A 17,616-nucleotide genomic window follows, 5' to 3' on the forward strand; every position below is an offset into this window, starting at 1 on the left:
ATTAGCCTTGGTTGCTAGGCAGAAGCCTTTGTATCGGAGTTATCTTATTCACATATTTGTTATTGGCCCATAGAGTTAGTGAACACTTCCCGTCACTCTTGAATATTTATTGTAAGGGGTGGTTCTTCCTCATTGGCCGCCATCCTCTGACCAAGGTGGATGTGTCTGGAGAGCATGGCATCAACAAGGTCCAGAGGGACAACCCTTTTAGTAAAGGTCAGGGAACAGGGCCCTATAAATGAGGTGTAGTCAGAATGCAGGACTAGTTTTGTCAGGAGTATGTTCTAAGGACATAAGATAGTATGGCAAACTAGGATGGAGTACAAAGCTGCTTTTTCAAGGATTCAGGTGTAGCATATTGCTTCCTGAACAGATTCTAGGAAGCCTTAAGGGGGGTTCCCGCAGTTGCTCCTGGACTCCCACTAGGACATTAACTCTCAGGACAACAGTTATCAAGCAACTCCACAGAGGTATCGTAGAACCCTGCTCTACCTATGACTGTATCTGATTGCATATAATACAACCTCATTGATCTGTGAGTATGAACCTTGTGGTTCAATAAAACCCCTTTTTTTTGTTTGTAAGAACCTCTGGCGTCCTATTTTTCATCTAAAACAGCAACAGTCAGGTGTAGTTGCACAACACACTCTACCTTCCTTCTCCAATAAGTGAGGGCCCATCTGGGTAAGAGTTCAACTTGACCCATGTTCTACCCTGGAAAGGGACCTTTACTCCAAGATACTGTAGGGTTACAAACTGAATAGCAATTTCCATTTGACATAATATGGAGCTAGTATGGTGCAATGTTGATAGCCCATTACTAAAGTATGCATACAGACCAATTGACGCTCCGCGTCAATTGGTCTGTATGACTACTTTTTAATATTTGATGTGAAATAAATATTAATTTTTTAACTTTTATAGAATGCCTTGGAATATATTTTTTTGAAATTGTTATATGTGCCCTTTGAGCTGGGGGCTATATTCCAGCACTTTGGCCCTTTTTGACAGGCCTTATAGATTGCAGCAGTTGGTCAGTATTTTTTCGTTGGCATTACTTAAGTATCCCTTGATTATTTTAAAATGTATAAACTATGCATAGGGAAAGAAATTTTTATATTTTAGGGTTGGTATGAGACTTTTAAAAAGGCTGAATTAGAAACGTTATAGAATTACTTGGGTACCTTCAGTATAGTAGAATAGGAGTTGAAATAGCACTATGGAATAATTATACCTGTATCAACACATTCATCACATGCCAAATTTGCATCTGAGAAAATCCCATTAATACTGCTCATTGAAATAAACATTATAATGCATAAAAACATTAAATGAAACCATTAAATTAGAAAATGAAAATATACATGCAAAGTTTACAAACCGTGTCTTTAGGGTGGCCCAATAAGTAGAAATATGGGGACCCATGCTTGTCACTTTTCATGCACATGGAGAGACTGGAAGAAGGAACCATTCCTAAAGGAAGGGGAGGAACAGCCTAGGACCAATCATTAGAATTAACAGAACAGTGACACAAAGATATGTTAGCAAAGAATTCTTAGTATGATTAGCAAAGTTTAGAAACAGATTTCTACAAGGGAAATAGTATTTTAATACAAAAGGCATGCAAATATGTTTGATATTAGTGAAAGACTAAGATACAGAAATTATTAATGAAGAACATTAGGCTTAGTGGTATCTTGGGGTGGACTGCAAGAGATAAAAGAGACAATCACATTGAAACAAGCTTGTACCAGGCCAGAAGATTATAGGAAAATATGGCATCTATCCTAAAATGTTATTGATAGTTAGTACAAAACTGCATAAGCAAACCTGCTTTATTTTCTATGGGTCATTATGTCTCACCGACTTTTACAGGAATGAAATCCCTGGACAGTCTTACAGCATTTCGTTACTAATTATTTGACTGGAGTTTAATATTCAGTTTTGCTTTTACTTTGCCTGGGTCTGAGGTGAGGCAGATCGGACATCTATGGAAGGAGCAATTAACACTGGCAGATTAATATATATATATATATATATATATATATATATATATATATATATATATATATCCTTCAATTCAAGAAAACAGGCACTCTCAATCATTTATTCCGTTGTACCATTATCCAACGTTTCGGTCCTTGTTAGGACCTTTCATCCTTGAGAAACGTTGGATAATGGTACAATGGAATAAATGATTGAGAATTTTTACATGGGAGTGCGGTTTTCTTGAATTGAAGGTTATATATATTTTAACCGTGCACCCCGGCTATATAGGCCGCAATAGAGTTTGCCTTAGAGTGAGGATACTCACTGGACTGTTATATATATATATATACATAATATGCATAGTGATACCTTTTTGTCAAAACTTTGAGTGTGTCACAATCCCTAAGAGGCCTGTTTAAAAAGGTGCGCCATGTGTTTCTTGTAGGATTGTGCTTCTTTAAAAACTGAAAAACCAAGTCTGAATAGAAGTGGAGGGGATGGTACAACATCTATTGTCTGCCACATACAATGCTGTTTTGGCACCTCTTCCTGGAAGGTTTAAAGGGATACTGTCATGGGAAAAAAATTTTTTTCTCAAAATGAATCAGTTAATAGTGCTGTTCCAGCAGAATTCTGCACTGAAATCCATTTCTCAAAAGAGCAAACAGATTTTTTTATATTTAATTTTAAAATCTGACATGGGGCTAGACATTTTGTCAATTTCCCAGCTGCCCCAAGTCATGTGACGTGTGCATGCACTTCAGGAGAGAAATGCTTTCTGGCAGGCTGCTGTTTTTCCTTCTCAATGTTACTGAATGTGTCTCAGTGGGACATGGGTTTTTACTATTGAGTGCTGTTCTTAGATCTACCAGGCAGCTGTTATCTTGTGTTAGGGAGCTACTATCTGGTTACCTTCCCATTGTTCTTTTGTTTGGCTGCTGGGGGGAAAAAGGGAGGGGGTGATATTACTCTAACTTGCAGTACAGCATTAAAGAGTGATTGAAGTTTATCAGAGCACAAGTCACATGACTTGAGGCAGCTGGGAAATTGACAATATGTCTAGCCCCATGTCAGATTTCAAAATTGAATATAAAAAAATCTGTTTGCTCTTTTGAGAAATGGATTTCAGTGCAGAATTCTGCTGGAGCAGCACTATTAACTGATTCATTTTGAAAACATTTTTTTCCCATGACAGTATCCCTTTAATAACACATCAAAGCTCCAATTTTGCTAATACAATCAACACCTAACAGAACAACATCATTGTGGATTATGATAAACATATTATGCTGATTGGAGCAACATTCCAGAGGATATATAGCGAAGCAAGATCCTATGTACAAGTTATTCTGAATTGAGAAAGGCAGTTGGATGACTGGTGAAACGTCTTCAAGAAAAACACAGCAAGTCCAGTTGCTTTAACTTATTTCTATAGCTAAAAGCATGACTTTACTGAATATACTTAAACTGCTGCACTAAAAAAATACTCTTCAAAATCTTAACGTACATTTAAAGGGCGATAAGGGCTCATGGATCATTTTTATTGGCTATAACTACTCTTCAGTAAGAAGATTATTTTCAACATATTAATGAACCATAACTAAAACAGATCTATATAATTGCATCCTTCATACTTGTAAAACTAATTAATGGGAGTTTGGCAACAATATAGTTCATATTACAACAAGGATATGCCTTGTATCCTTCATTTTAATCTAAAAGGAACTACTTTTTGATGTCGGTGCAGAGGTATAACTTAATGATAATCCTACTTAACAAAAAAGTAGAATGACTTGACCTCAAGTAATATTTACATTTCTCTATAAGGTGTAGTAACAGGATTTAAGGAGTTATTGTGCTAACGGTTATATAATCAGCTGGACTATGGTACAAGCTGGCAAATACACCTCACCCAAAGATGCCAATAGAAGGTGAAGGATGTTAAATTTTCTATACTAGTGCTTATTCTAGAATTATTTCTTCAGTTGGAAAAGCTTAAATGTAATTCTTAAAAAGGAATTAAAAAGGAAAAACAAATAAAATCTTTAACTCTTTCATTTGTAATTGCAATATTATAGAAATGAACACCCACCATACTCCGGAACCTGACCCGTTCCACGCTTCAGTAATAGCTTTACTCTTCTTCCTCCTGATTTGATGAGTTCTATTGCTCTGGCATGTGTCATGTCTCTTGTGCTTTCCCCATTGATTTCTATGATTTGATCACCAACCTGTCGCAAAAACAAGAAGATCAAACACAGTAATGAGTACAATAAAAATGTACATTTAAAGAGCAACATTTTGTTCAACAAAGAAGTCATACATCAAGGTAAATATGTTGTGATGCTTCAGAACATTATACTACTAACCATGTTGTACATAGCTAAATCTCACTGCCTATTATTTATCAAAATTAATATTAGTCAATAAGTTCTTCTAAAGTCTTCAGTTTTCACTTGAGAGGATTCTTTCAGAATGGCTTTTATTTATGGTTATTCAAAGAGGCTGTTAGCAGGCATCCCTGCACTGCTGAGTTTTGATTTTAAAGAACCATATGCTTCTTTGCTATAAGACAAGAACATTTAAATGTTAAATTAATTAAAGATTTGACGCTATTTTTTTTTTATATGCAGTTATTAGATATGACCCATGCTTTGACTGGTACATTATAAGATATGTGTTCTGATCAGCTTTACTGCCAGCAACGATGTAGAAAGTAAATTCAGAAACAACCTCCTGTATTTTGTGCTTATTCTGTTTACAAAATGACTTTTTTTTTAGAACTATGAAGTGCTGTTTCTTTGGGAACATTCTGAAATACTCATGACATGGGTAATACAGTATTCATTGCAATATAATATTGGCATATCTCAAATTAATTTTGTGCTTGAATAAGCACCTGGAATCATTTGCCAAGCCATAAACTATTATATACAGAAGGAAAAAGGAAGCTGCCAGACACCAGCATTGCCCACATGGTTGCTTCATGTCTCAAGCACTTGCTGCTACTGCACTATTACATATAATCAATCAATATCAGAGAAGGAGACAAGCAGAATAGGACAAAGAACTAAGCTGCTTAAACTTTAGTGTTACTTAAGTTTATGGTTGGACTGGTTATTGACTGAAAAGGACTTTTACAGGACAGTAAGGAGTTTTTTGGGCAGTAACCCCTAATTGGTTGTAACATAGTTCAAGGTTGAAGTAGTCTTAGTCTTGTATGGGTTAAAAAGATTATCTTAGTACTGTAACAATATTTTGGAAAAAGAGGCGAGTGTCTGGAAATATAGTGGTAGTAGGAACTATTATCCAGAATGCCTGGGACCTGGGGTTTTCTGGATAAGGAATCTTTGCCTAATTTGAATCTTCATACTTTTAAGTCTGTAAAAATAACTAGGGATGCATCGAATCCAGGATTTGGTTCGGGATTCGGCCAGGATTCGGCTTTTTCAGCAGGATTCGGATTAGGCCGAATACTTCTGTAAGGACGAACCGAATCCTAATATGCAATATGCATATGCAAATTAGGGCGGGAGGCAAATCTGGTGACATTTTGTCACAAAGCAAGGAAGTAAAAAATGTTTTCCCCTTCTCACCCCTAATTTGCATATGCAAATTAGGATTCGGTTCGGTATTCGGCCGAATCTTCCGCAAAGGATTCAGGGGTTTGGCGGAATCAAAAATAGTGGATTTGTCGCTAAAATAAACACATTAAATAAACCCAATAGGATTGTTTTGCCACCAATATGGAATCATGTAGCTTAGGTATAATTTATTAGTCCTGAGAAAAAGATTAAAATATTTTGCTTCAAATTAACTTTATGGAAACCCTTAATTTAGAGCATTCTGGATAATAGGTTTTTGGATAAGGAATCCCATACCTGATTCAGGTATTATCTTAGTTCTATATTCTCCTCTGCTTGTCTCCTTTCCCAATTTCCGATTGCTTTTGCTATAAAATATTCTATTTGTGTACTAATTATGTCTATTAAGTATAATTATCAATTAATATCTCTTAAGAGAGAGAAATTACTGTAGTGGTTACATTTTCCAGACAGAGGTAACGTGTTACTAATGCAGGAAAACAGAAATAGTCTTATACTATACTTCTCATAAAAGAGCTTGTCATTAGACTGGGATACAAGAGAGGAGTCACTAATGAACAAAAGTGCAGTTTTTAATAGTTACATTTTGCATGCAAGTCACCATGATATTTACCCATAATGCAGCATTTGTAAAAAAAATAAAAAAATAAAAATCAGCATAAGTGCAGATTGTATCGCCCACAGTTGTATTTGATTTGCCAAAATGCATGCAATAGCAATTGCACTAGCGCTTTAATGAAAATGGGTGCAAGGTACAGTTAGCATTGTCAGGGCTAGGGGTTGCACAAAACACTGGGGGAACCCTGCAGCTATGTCAGGGTGGCTCCAGGGTTCACCAGAGTCAGTAGGTGCAGTTGCACACCGTTCATCAGAAGAGGCAGGGAAGCTGCACAACAACATAGAAGTGCATCCATTTTAGAGCACCTGCACTAGCAGATGGGTTCAAAACTGACCCTCTATTATCTACAAATGTTTGTCAGGAAACCTGGCCTTCTCCACTTTTGGATCCACTGGATTTTTCTTAAATGACAAACAAAATGCATATTTCTCTTTATTTGTTAACGCACTAAAGCTGCCTAAAAATTTGGCCTAGAGCAAACATACCACTATTTCCCAAGACCCTTACCGTGACTGCAGTGCTGAAAGTTACAGTCAACAGCTGTCATAATATTATTTTATTATGAAAAACAAAATTAGCATCATTACATCATCATAACATCATTAGCTGAAATATACCACACACTTTATACACGAGTACTAGGCAGAGATTACACTGCATTTTAAGAGCTCCTCAAAATAATGAAATAACATATTAAAACATGTCTGCAAAGTTAGTGGAATGAAGGTTGTGCATGAGAATTGGCCAAGTTTCATTTCTATCAAAAGGAAGGCTTTACTAAAATATGTGTAGTATTTATACATATTTATCATTATTTTCCCTAAAGTACATATGTTCCGTATATTTGGGAATTTTAACTTCGATAAATGAAGGCTTTTTCAAAATTTAATTAAATGTAGTTTTAACAGCTACCCAGGAGCAAGCAATCATATCATATAAATAAAGTATTGCTTTCTTTTCTGCTCACAGAGCTTCTTCGCAATACAGTAATGCAGCTGAGGATAAATTGTATTTAACAGAACTGATGTGATGTAACAAATGTTTGAAAGCAATTAGAGCATTATTCTATATAATTCATGTATTATTTTTATTGCACCTCAACAGACGTTCACATGGTGCTTGTTTATGTTGCATCTCAAAGGGAAATGTTGTTGGCACAATATATAAATGTGGCTCAAATATTATTTCTACTATGATAAATAATTAATGATGTTATATCAATGCCTCCAGCTGTTTTATGCTTTCATTTTCTGGTGCAGCTATGGCTACTGAAACGTTCCAAAATACAGGCATGCCATTCCCCAGTGTTCTATTTACGCTAATTATACTTAATTTTTGACTGATCTGTAATAATAAATCAATACCAATAAGCTGGAATAAATCTGATAATAGCAAAACAATTCTAAAGGGCAGATTTATCAAAATATACGAGTTTGTGAAAAAAATGCAGACAAGGGGAAAAAATGCAGAGAAAGCTTATTCAATTTTTTTCTTGAATGCCAGCTTATTTAAGAAAAAAATGTGACAAAATATACCTGTATGCAGTTTTTTGTGGAAAAAAGTTGCATGCCAGAAAGAATCTCATTATCCCAATATTAGCTGCTTTATTTAAAAAAAAAACCTTAAAAACAAATAGAATTCAGATGACCGCAATTTACAATAAATGCAAATCACAAACTCATCCCAACAAATTTTATTTGAAATACTGCCTCTCTCCATTCATTTCTATGTGATTTTTAAAGGCGTATTTATCAATTTATACAAAGTTAAAGAAATCCCATAGAAATTAATGGAGAGAGGCGGTATTTCACACTAGCAGACTCTGGTGATCTTTACTCTTTGATAAATATACCCCATTGTGTTTGGTAGCTACTTTTCATACATTTGCAACACATTTCTGGGGTATAGCTTCCAAGATAAAATGGGGTGAACGGTATAAATAAGAAATGGGGTAAAATTAGAAAATAGAAGAAAAATGGGCTGTGTTTAAGACTGATTCATGCATTTGTGAGAATTGAGAATTTCTCAAAGCTATCAAAATGCAAGAAAGTTTGATAACTTTGCTTGCTTAGAGGGTAGTGTCTAATTTAAAAAGAATACTTAGACTATGTTATACTGAGATGTGCCTATCAATTCTTTGAAAATATACTTTCAAACTATCATAAGCATTACTAAGGGGCAAATTTACTAAGGGTCGAATTTCGAAGTTAAAAAAACTTCGAAATTCGACCCTCGTATTGAAAACCTTTGACTTCAAATATCGAAGTCGAAGGATTTTTATCGTGATTGAACGAATGATCGAATAGTATCGTTCGATCGAACGATTTTTAGCGATCGATCAAAGGATTTCTTTTTGACCAAAAAAAAATTGGTGTATGGAGTCAAAGTTTTTTTTAAAGAGACAGTACTTCGATTATCGAATGGTTGAATAGTGGAACGATTTTTACTTCGAATCGTTCAAATCGAAGTCGAAGGTCGTAGTAGCCTATTCGATGGTTGAAGTACCCAAAAAATTACTTTGAAATTCCAACTTTTTAACTTTGAAAATTCACTCGAGCTTAGTAAATCTGCCCCTAAATGTATATAAATTTTGAATTAACTGTATGATTATGCACATATTTGTCAAACCAAATTGTATAGACTAGTGTTCTGCAAATGAATGCCCATAGTTAACTGCATGGAAGCCTTACACATTTCTGCTAATAATATGGTGCAAATACAAATTGCATGAATGTTTGATTAAATAGAAAAATAACAATGTGTGCAGAATACAATGAACCTATAACTAGTTCATTTTTTCTTGTTTCTTGACAAGTAAGGTTCATGCACTGTATTATAGATCTGTCAAACAGACACACAAATTCAGTGGCTACACAGAAATTTAAGAAAAGGTTTTTCTAGTCCATAAAGATTTCGTTGGACAACATGTCAAAGCCGCAGAGCAGACTATGAATGAAATCAAAGGAGAATAGTTATAAAGAATTATGTGAAACAGATTCTATGGTTATTTTTCATGGAAACTAAACTAAATTCTGAATTGGGTTAAACTTAGACAGTAGTTGTTAGAAGAAAAATATAATATCTACCATAATTATCACCTATGGAAATTGTGTTCAATAATTGTATGCTATTATCATTTAGGTTTTTTGTGCATGCAGAGATAGGAGTTCTATTAGATTGCTTCTCTGTAGATGTTCTGCTTCAGCAGTTGTCTTTACATATCATAACAGCAGAGACATTTTTTTTATCCAGGATAACAGATGGTAGAACATTTACTTCTGGGCAAAAAATAATTTATCATGCTTTCAGGTGTGGAACTCACATGATGTGGTAAAGAAATGTATACCCCTCCTTGACAACAGGCAGCTCTAGATCTGTGCAGGAATTCTACATCACTCAATGATGCATAAAGTGGTTTAAGACAGTAGAAATACACAAGCAATTACATATTGTTTGTGTTATCTCTGTACATCTAAATTACTGACTTGCGATGTTTAAGGGACACAACCAGAAGAAGTGAATCTGCAGGGCCATTTGATACTAAAGCCTTAAACTATCTGTGTCTTGATCTCTTAATTCCAACAAAATGCTGCGGCTGTGCAAAGTTCCTGTGGGTGCCAAATAAGGCATATGATTGACTATTTGGTAGCCTTTATGTGGACCGGCAGCCTACAGTATGCTCTGTTTGGCAGTACACTTGGTTTTTATGCAAAACATTTCTATAAATCTTGAATTACAACATAAGCACCTGCTCTGAGGCCACTGGGAGCAACATTTAAGGGGTTGGTGAGCAACATGTTGATTACGAGCCACTGGTTGGGGATCACTGCCCTAGAGTAAGAAAGGAAGATGAAATTTACTCACATAAAGGGTAAATACCATGCACAATGGCACAGCTAGAATTTACAAGCAACCACAATGTAATCTATGACCCCTTCTTCTACAAGATCTTTGAGAAGTTGATGTGTTTTGCACAGATACATTTTTATATAAATAGAAATTGTGTATTACACAGAAATGTACTACATTCTCTACATCACTGGGCTTGTTTTCACCCGATGATACATAAGAGTGCTCTCAGTAGCTCATGTGACAGACTGGGTCAGGCCATTTACCAAGTAGTATAGTGGTCTGAGATGGGACTAAAGTCAGTCTAAATTAATTATTATTCATAACAAATATTTTAACTATGGTATTTTCTGTTCTGTTTAATTGAAGTGGGGCTCATTTATAAATACTGGGCACATTTGCACATGGGCAGTTACCCATTCTAAGCAATCAGATGATTGCTTTCATTGTTCTGCCTGCAGTTGGCTGAAAAAACAACTAAGCCCTGATTGCTCTCTATTGCTTAGGTGCACATTTACCCAGTGTTTATGAATAAGCCAAACTTGTATGTTTGTTAAAGAACCATTTGCACTGGCTGTACAAGATGGAAGGCATTACATACACGCCTGTTTCCAAAAAAAAATTGGTACACAATGTAATATATAAATAAAAAGAAAATAGAATAATGGATCATTGAAACCCTATATTTAATTTAAAACAATGTCAAGACAACATATCAAATTCTGAAAAAAATGCTTATTTTGAGTTTGGAGCCAGCAACTAAAAGTTGGGACAGGGGCATTTTTTCCACTGTGTTGCATCACCTCTTCTGTGTTGCTTTTCACCTCATATGTTGCCTCAAAACTAGAATGTATTCTGTATTGATGGTGCCTTCACAAATATGCAAGCTACCCAATGCCATTATAAAGTAATGCACCCTCATACAATCACTGATGATGGATTTTGAACTGTGCTCTGATAAGCCACATTGCCCTTCTCCTCTTTAGCTCAGAGCATGAGGTGTCGATTATTTCCAAAAAGAAATTCACAGTCCACAGGACAGTCCTTCTTAAATAAGCTTGGGCACAAGCAGAATATCTGTATCATGTTTATATATGGTTTATTCTTTTCATGGTAGAGATTAAAATTGCAAGTCATCCACTATTGGCTTTTAGCCTTGTCCCTTGTCCTAGATTCTCCAAAATCAGTTGTTATATGTACTTTAGACTGTGAAATCTCCAAAACTCTTTGTAATTTTACATTGAGGACCATTGATATTTGCTTGCGTAGAGTGTGACAAAGTGGTGTACTCCTCCAGATCTTTACTATTAAAAGATGAAGCCTATCTGGAAACAGCTCTTTTTATACCACAATCGTGTTAATGACCTCTTGACATAAGTAATTGTGACATTCCACAAGGTGTCTGTTTTGTTGCCCCTGTCCCAGCTTTCTTAATATATGTTGCTAGCATCAAATTAGAAATAAGAAAACAAACACTTTTCAGTTTCAACATTTATTATGTTGTGTTTATAATATTTGTAAATTAATATAGGATGTCAATGATTTACAAATCATCCCATTTTCTTTTTATTTATATTTTACACAGTGTCCCAATTATTTTGTAAACGGCTTGTAGTTACACAACAGATAAGAATGAAGACACATCAATAACATTTAGGGTCCGATTCACTAACTTCGAGTGAAGGATTCGAAGTAAAAAAACTTCGAATTTCGAAGTGTTTTTTGGGCTACTTTGACCATCGAATGGGCTACTACGACCTTCGACTACGACTTCGAATTGAAGGATTCGAACTTAAAATCGTTCGACTATTCGACCATTCGATAGTCGAAGCACTATCTCTTTAAGAAAAAACTTCGACCCCCTAGTTCGCCATCTAAAAGATACCGAACTCAATGTTAGCCTATGGGGAAGGTCCCCATAGGCTTTCCTAAGTTTTTTTGATCGAAGGATATTCCTTAGATCGTTGGATTTAAATCCTTTGAATCGTTCGATTCGAAGGATTTTATCGTTCGATCGAAGGAATAATCCTTCGATCGCACTATTTGCGCTAAAATCCTTCGACTTCGATATTCGAAGTCGAAGGATTTTAATTCCCGTTCGAATATCGAGGGTTAATTAACCCTCGATATTTGACCCTTTGTGAATCGGCCCCTTAGACTAACGTCTTCCTCATATAATTTCCCCCTACTGCAAACTATTTAATTATTGCATATTAGGCATGACTACGGTGGTTGTTCTGAAAGAAGCTGCATCGGGGGTTCTACCCACAGATGAATCGTAAAGGGATTCTGGCACAGGAACTTTTTTTTTTTATTTAAAAGCATCAGTTAATAATACTGTTCCAGCAGAATCCTGCATTGAAATCTGTTTTTCACAAGAGCAAACAGATTTTTTTATACCTAATATTGAAATTTGACTTGGGGCTAGACATATGTTGTTAGTTTTCCAGGTGCCCTCAGCCACAAAATTTTGCTCCGCTAAAGTTCAGTCACTCTTTACTGCTGCACTGCAAGTTGGAATGATATCACCCCTCCCTTCTCCCCAGCAGCTCATTAACAGAACAATGGGAAGGTGGGAAGGTACCAGATATCAGCTCCCTGATACCTGTATTGCTAAAAATGCTCCCGTACCGTCTAGTGGTATATATGAAATAACTGCCTACACACCAATATTAAAGCTAAAACAACACATTTGTTGGTTTGAGAATAACATTTTAAATGGCAGAGTGTCATTTAGAACAAAATGTTCTCCATAAAAATCACAGAATCCCTTTAAGAAACCACAAAATGTATCTATTTAGGGATGCACCAAATCCACTAATTTGGATTCAGCCGAACCCCTGAATCCTTAGTGAAAGATTCTGCCGAATACTGAACCAAATCCGAATACTAATTTGCATAAGCAAATTAGGGGTGGGAAGGGGAAAACATTTTTTACCTCCTTGTTTTGTCACAAAACGTAACGCAATTTCCCTCCCCATCCCTAATTTGCATATGCAAATTATGGTTCGGATTTGGTTCGGCTGGGCAGAAGGATTCGGCCAAATCCGAATCATGCTGAAAAAGACCGAATCCTGCCTGAATGTGAAGCAGAATAACCGAACTGCAAGTCTAGTTTAGACCTATTCTAACTAATTCTAGGTTAAGCAGAGACTGTGAATAATGTTATAGACTTCAATAAAGTGGTATGATATATTTTTTAAAGGCCTACATTCCTGTAATGTAGTTCTCCATTTAGTTCTCATACAGTAGTTCCACAGACGTAGCTTCTTATTTCATTAGAGGTAAGATCAACCCTTCTACTTTGAGCAAAAGTAGTTGGCTATCCAGATAATTACATGCTGCACCTGCAGCAAAGCATATGTTGGTTGTTGCTGTGAGGCCATTAATTAAGTTTAGGATTCAGGTTACGTTGTCGCCATATCCCAGCACTGTGCACAACTCAGTGGCACATAATTATAATTGTATAGTCCTGTAGAGAGAATTGAATGTTATTTGGCCCAATCCATTGTATTCTACAGTTTATCTGTTATTTGTTAAGCAAGCTTTTCTCCTTTTTCAGATAAAATGGCTGTCTCCATGGCTACATAGCTTGTCTACAGTCGATTAACTACAGTAACTTTTCTGAGGGAAACATGTCACTTTTACCAGGGCATGGCAGCAGTACATTAGATTTTAATTACTCTAAAAAGCAAATGTTTTGGTGTTACTGAAACCTGAAAGGGTTTTTTTTATTTTATTTTTCTTATATCCAACTACACCCATTAAGGTTTGAGGGCTACATCAGTATATACTGTTGATTCTTATTCAGTATTGGAGCTCATAAGGGTTGTTTGCACAGCTAGCCCCTTCCCTAATCATCACTACCTACATAGCTAGTTTTCTTTTATGCCTTAAGGTTTGATTTCTTAAGTCTCGTTAAATCTCAATGCATCCCATATATGCGGTCATTTGTATTTTATTCCTTTGTAGAAATGGCTACATCACTGTGTGATAAACACTGGCCTTTTTTATCAGTATGGTCTACAAACAGCATTTACTGTAAGTAATTATGACCAAAAACGTATATTCTCATAATTTACAATATATGTTTGGTTTAGCTGCAATTAAGCACATATTATAGCTGTCAATCAGCCAGTTCTTACCTGCCATTCTTGCTGTATGTCATCTCTTTATTATCCAGTTATAATTCTACTGCATGTGCAAAGCACTATGTATTTGATGGGTTAATGGTTACACAATCTAACAACTGCTATTTAATGTACTGTACTTAAAGTGGAAGTTCACCTTTAAAAGTATGTTATAGATTAGTAACTTTCCAGTGGTCTTCATTTTTTCATTGTTTTTAAAACCATTTGCTTTCTTGATTTTCCTATATATGATTTTAATTCATACCTGGTAGTCTAGGTCACTGACCCCAGCAACCTAAACTTGTATTGCTTATTTTTCTTCCATTCTGAATTCCAAACTGTTGCTAGTTGTTTTTTTTAAATAAATTCCAGCAACCAGCTGTTGCAATTTCAACCTGAACTAAAAAAAGTTAATTCAAGAATACAATGAAATAAATATCAGTAGCAAATATTTTAACAATAATCAGTCTGTATCATGCTAAAATATAAATAAAAAGGCAACCATTGTGCTCAAATTGCTCATCTTGAACTATTATCACAAAAGAAGCCATGTACAGTAGGCCTGTGATTTATGCAGTTGTACAAGCTGGTAACCTTTTGCAAGGAGTCTGTTTTCTTACACCAAACCAAGATCACATTGGGACTGTAAATACAAGGCTGGACAAGAATGGCATGCCACTTTCTAAAGGAGGCCAAACACATGTGCACAAATCGGTACAGGCTGAAAATTAACCTCAGTGTGTGCAGAACAGGTGTTGTGTACTGTCGCATTTTATTTTAAGGTTGGAATATGTTTTCAAAGTGTTCAACTTTATTGCTATATAACAGTTGCCAAGGATAACTGCATGGACCAGCAGAATTAGGAACAACTGCGTAGGTTACAGTGGTGCTAAATTGATGCTGTAATTTGGGAAGTGTTGTGATGAGCTGTTACATTCTAGACACTTTGGGGCAGATTCATTAAGGGTCGAATTTCGAAGTTAAAAATACTTCGAAATTCGACCCTCGAATTGAAATCCTTCGACTTCGAATATCGAAGTCGAAGGATTTAGCGCTAATCCTGCGATCGATCGATCGAAGGATTTTTCGTTCGATCGAACGATTAAATCCTTCGAATCGAACGATTCGAAGGATTTTAATCCAACGATCGAAGGAAAATCCTTTGATCAAAAAAAGGTTAGCAAACCTATGGGGACCTTCCCCATAGGCTAACATTGACTTCGGTAGGTTTTATCTGCCGAAGTAGGGGGTCGAAATTTTTTTTTAAAGGGAAAGTACTTCGACTATCGAATGGTCGAATAGTCGAACGATTTTTCGTTCGATTTCGTTCGAATTCGAACTAATTTAACCATTTCTATGGTCGAAGTAACCAAAAAATACTTCGAAATTCGAATTTTTTTCATTCGAATCCTTCACTCGAGCTTAGTGAATCGGCCCCTTTGTAAGTGGCATTTTATTAATTTAATAATGAATGTTGAATGGTACACACTATGGGCTTGCACCTCTTTTTTTTTTTTTTAGATGACTGAAGATTGATCCTCTTGTGTGTTTTTTTTAAAGGAGACTGCCACCTGGTGTGACTCTGGAAAGGCATCTGGACCATCTAAATTTTAAGCCTATGGTGTGCAGACTGTTTGGGTATAAACAGACATACATATTTACGTATATGTTTATATTCAATTCTTGAATGTGTTAACAAGATCTAATATATTTTATATAAACTGCAACTACTCCCATGTAGATTGAATTTATGCAGCCTCTTTCTAATGGTAAAATTGATGTGGTGAGAACTACTTGTATATCCGTGATGAAATTTTGGGATTCTTTTTAAATCCATTCCCAGACACATAGACATCTATAACCTTATTGCTAAAGGTTTCAGAGAGCTCTTACAATGTAGGCATGGTGATAATCACACATTTCGAGAACAAAGAGCAAGCTAAATGTCTGAGGTCTAAAATTAGACACGTTTCTCCAAAATCCTCTCTAAGCTCGCACTGACAGGGGTTTATATCTGTGCGCTCCTGCAGTCAGTTTTCCGGTGTTCCACTGCAGAATTAAATGCAACCTATACTTTCTTAGAGGCCTATACTCACACAGCCACTGTGAGTACAGCAGTTTCAGGAAACACAGGCTGCGTTTCATTCTCCAATCCTCTGCAGGGGAGTGAAATGCCCATGAGTTTGAGCCTTAAAAATGTCCTAATCATTTGCACCTAATCTGGTGCACCTAATTCATTTGCGGAATGGACTACAAAATGTCAATGGCTGATAATATTTGCTGACATTTGATATAAAATCATCTTTATTAAAATAGTTGAACTGAAGATCACATATCTGTACGTTTAAAAAGTCAAAAATTGCCATTGAATGTTACTTACTTTTTCACATAACTGTAAATAAATGGTGCAAACACATATTCCATGCAACCACAATAAGACAATAACTGAAACAAATCTTTGTAAAGTGTGTGAAACATTGCACATGGTTGGCTTGCTGAACCAAATACCAATTGGCTTCAGCATTGACCAATGACAAGCTCTTATGAATACAGTAACTGCTAGCCAGTCTGTTAATCCGCAGGTTAAGCCCTACCACAGCTACAGCATAATCTGAGCACTGAATATTTATGTGAATTTTTAAATGTTGTTTCATACATTAGATATTTTAATAATTTGTTTGAAGTTGATTAAATTTTCCTGCGTGCCAACTTAAATTATGCAAAGAGAGTTCTGCCAAGGCCATTTAATTTGTCACCTGATTTGTTACAATGTGATGTACATATATTGCCCTGCAGTTTAGATTAATTCAGAGTTATTATAACCCTGTCAGAAGATTATGACAAAAGAACAAATACAAATTAAGTATTAAATCTTTTTTGCCAGTACAATGCATTACTCTTATTTGCATATGAGTAGATAAGCAAAACAGACATCTCCATAATTTCACAAATGACAATTAATAATTGTATTTCTTTTTGCATCTATCTATCTGAACAATGCATTAATAGTCATTCTTGAAAAGCAAAAGGGTAGTCCAGAGATGCCTAACAGACCCCTTGTATGACATTTAATATAATGTGGCCATCAAATGTAATCAGATGTCACATAAGTAGTTACAAATGCTTAGTATTCAAATTTGGTGTATATTGTATACACTTTAGCTTGCTTATTTTTTTTGCAGTGTTTATTTGCTTTTTTGATACTAATAAAGTCCTAGTATGACTGATATTACTTTTAGCTCATGGAAGTAAGAAACACACATCTATTTCAGAGTGATAAGTCAAATTCTTGAAAACAATGAGGCTATTGAACTGCTTATAGAATATATTATATAGAATATTTTGGATAGATAACTAATTACCAAAAACATTACATTTTGCTGACCCTTTACATGCTATCAGTTTTATAATCTATAGAAATAAA

At 35.5% G+C, this 17,616-nt stretch overlaps 1 protein-coding gene across 12 annotated transcripts in view; it reads right to left on the bottom strand.

The window, feature by feature from the left end:
- Positions 1-17,616, bottom strand: part of LOC108711202 (membrane-associated guanylate kinase, WW and PDZ domain-containing protein 2) — a 441,642-nt gene that overhangs the window by 19,219 nt on the left and 404,807 nt on the right. For 8 of the 12 annotated variants that reach the window (XM_041586534.1, XM_041586537.1, XM_041586536.1 and 5 more), the window contains one exon: positions 4,082-4,220. In XM_041586534.1, the coding sequence (XP_041442468.1) occupies positions 4,082-4,220 (139 nt within the window). Of the gene's footprint in view, positions 1-1,381; positions 1,496-4,081; positions 4,221-17,616 lie in introns of all 12 variants that reach the window. The other 4 variants (XM_041586540.1, XM_041586541.1, XM_041586543.1 and 1 more) reach the window with 2 other exon arrangements.

The sequence above is a fragment of the Xenopus laevis genome, chromosome 3L, assembly GCF_017654675.1.
Source record: "Xenopus laevis strain J_2021 chromosome 3L, Xenopus_laevis_v10.1, whole genome shotgun sequence".
NCBI lineage: Eukaryota > Metazoa > Chordata > Amphibia > Anura > Pipidae > Xenopus > Xenopus laevis.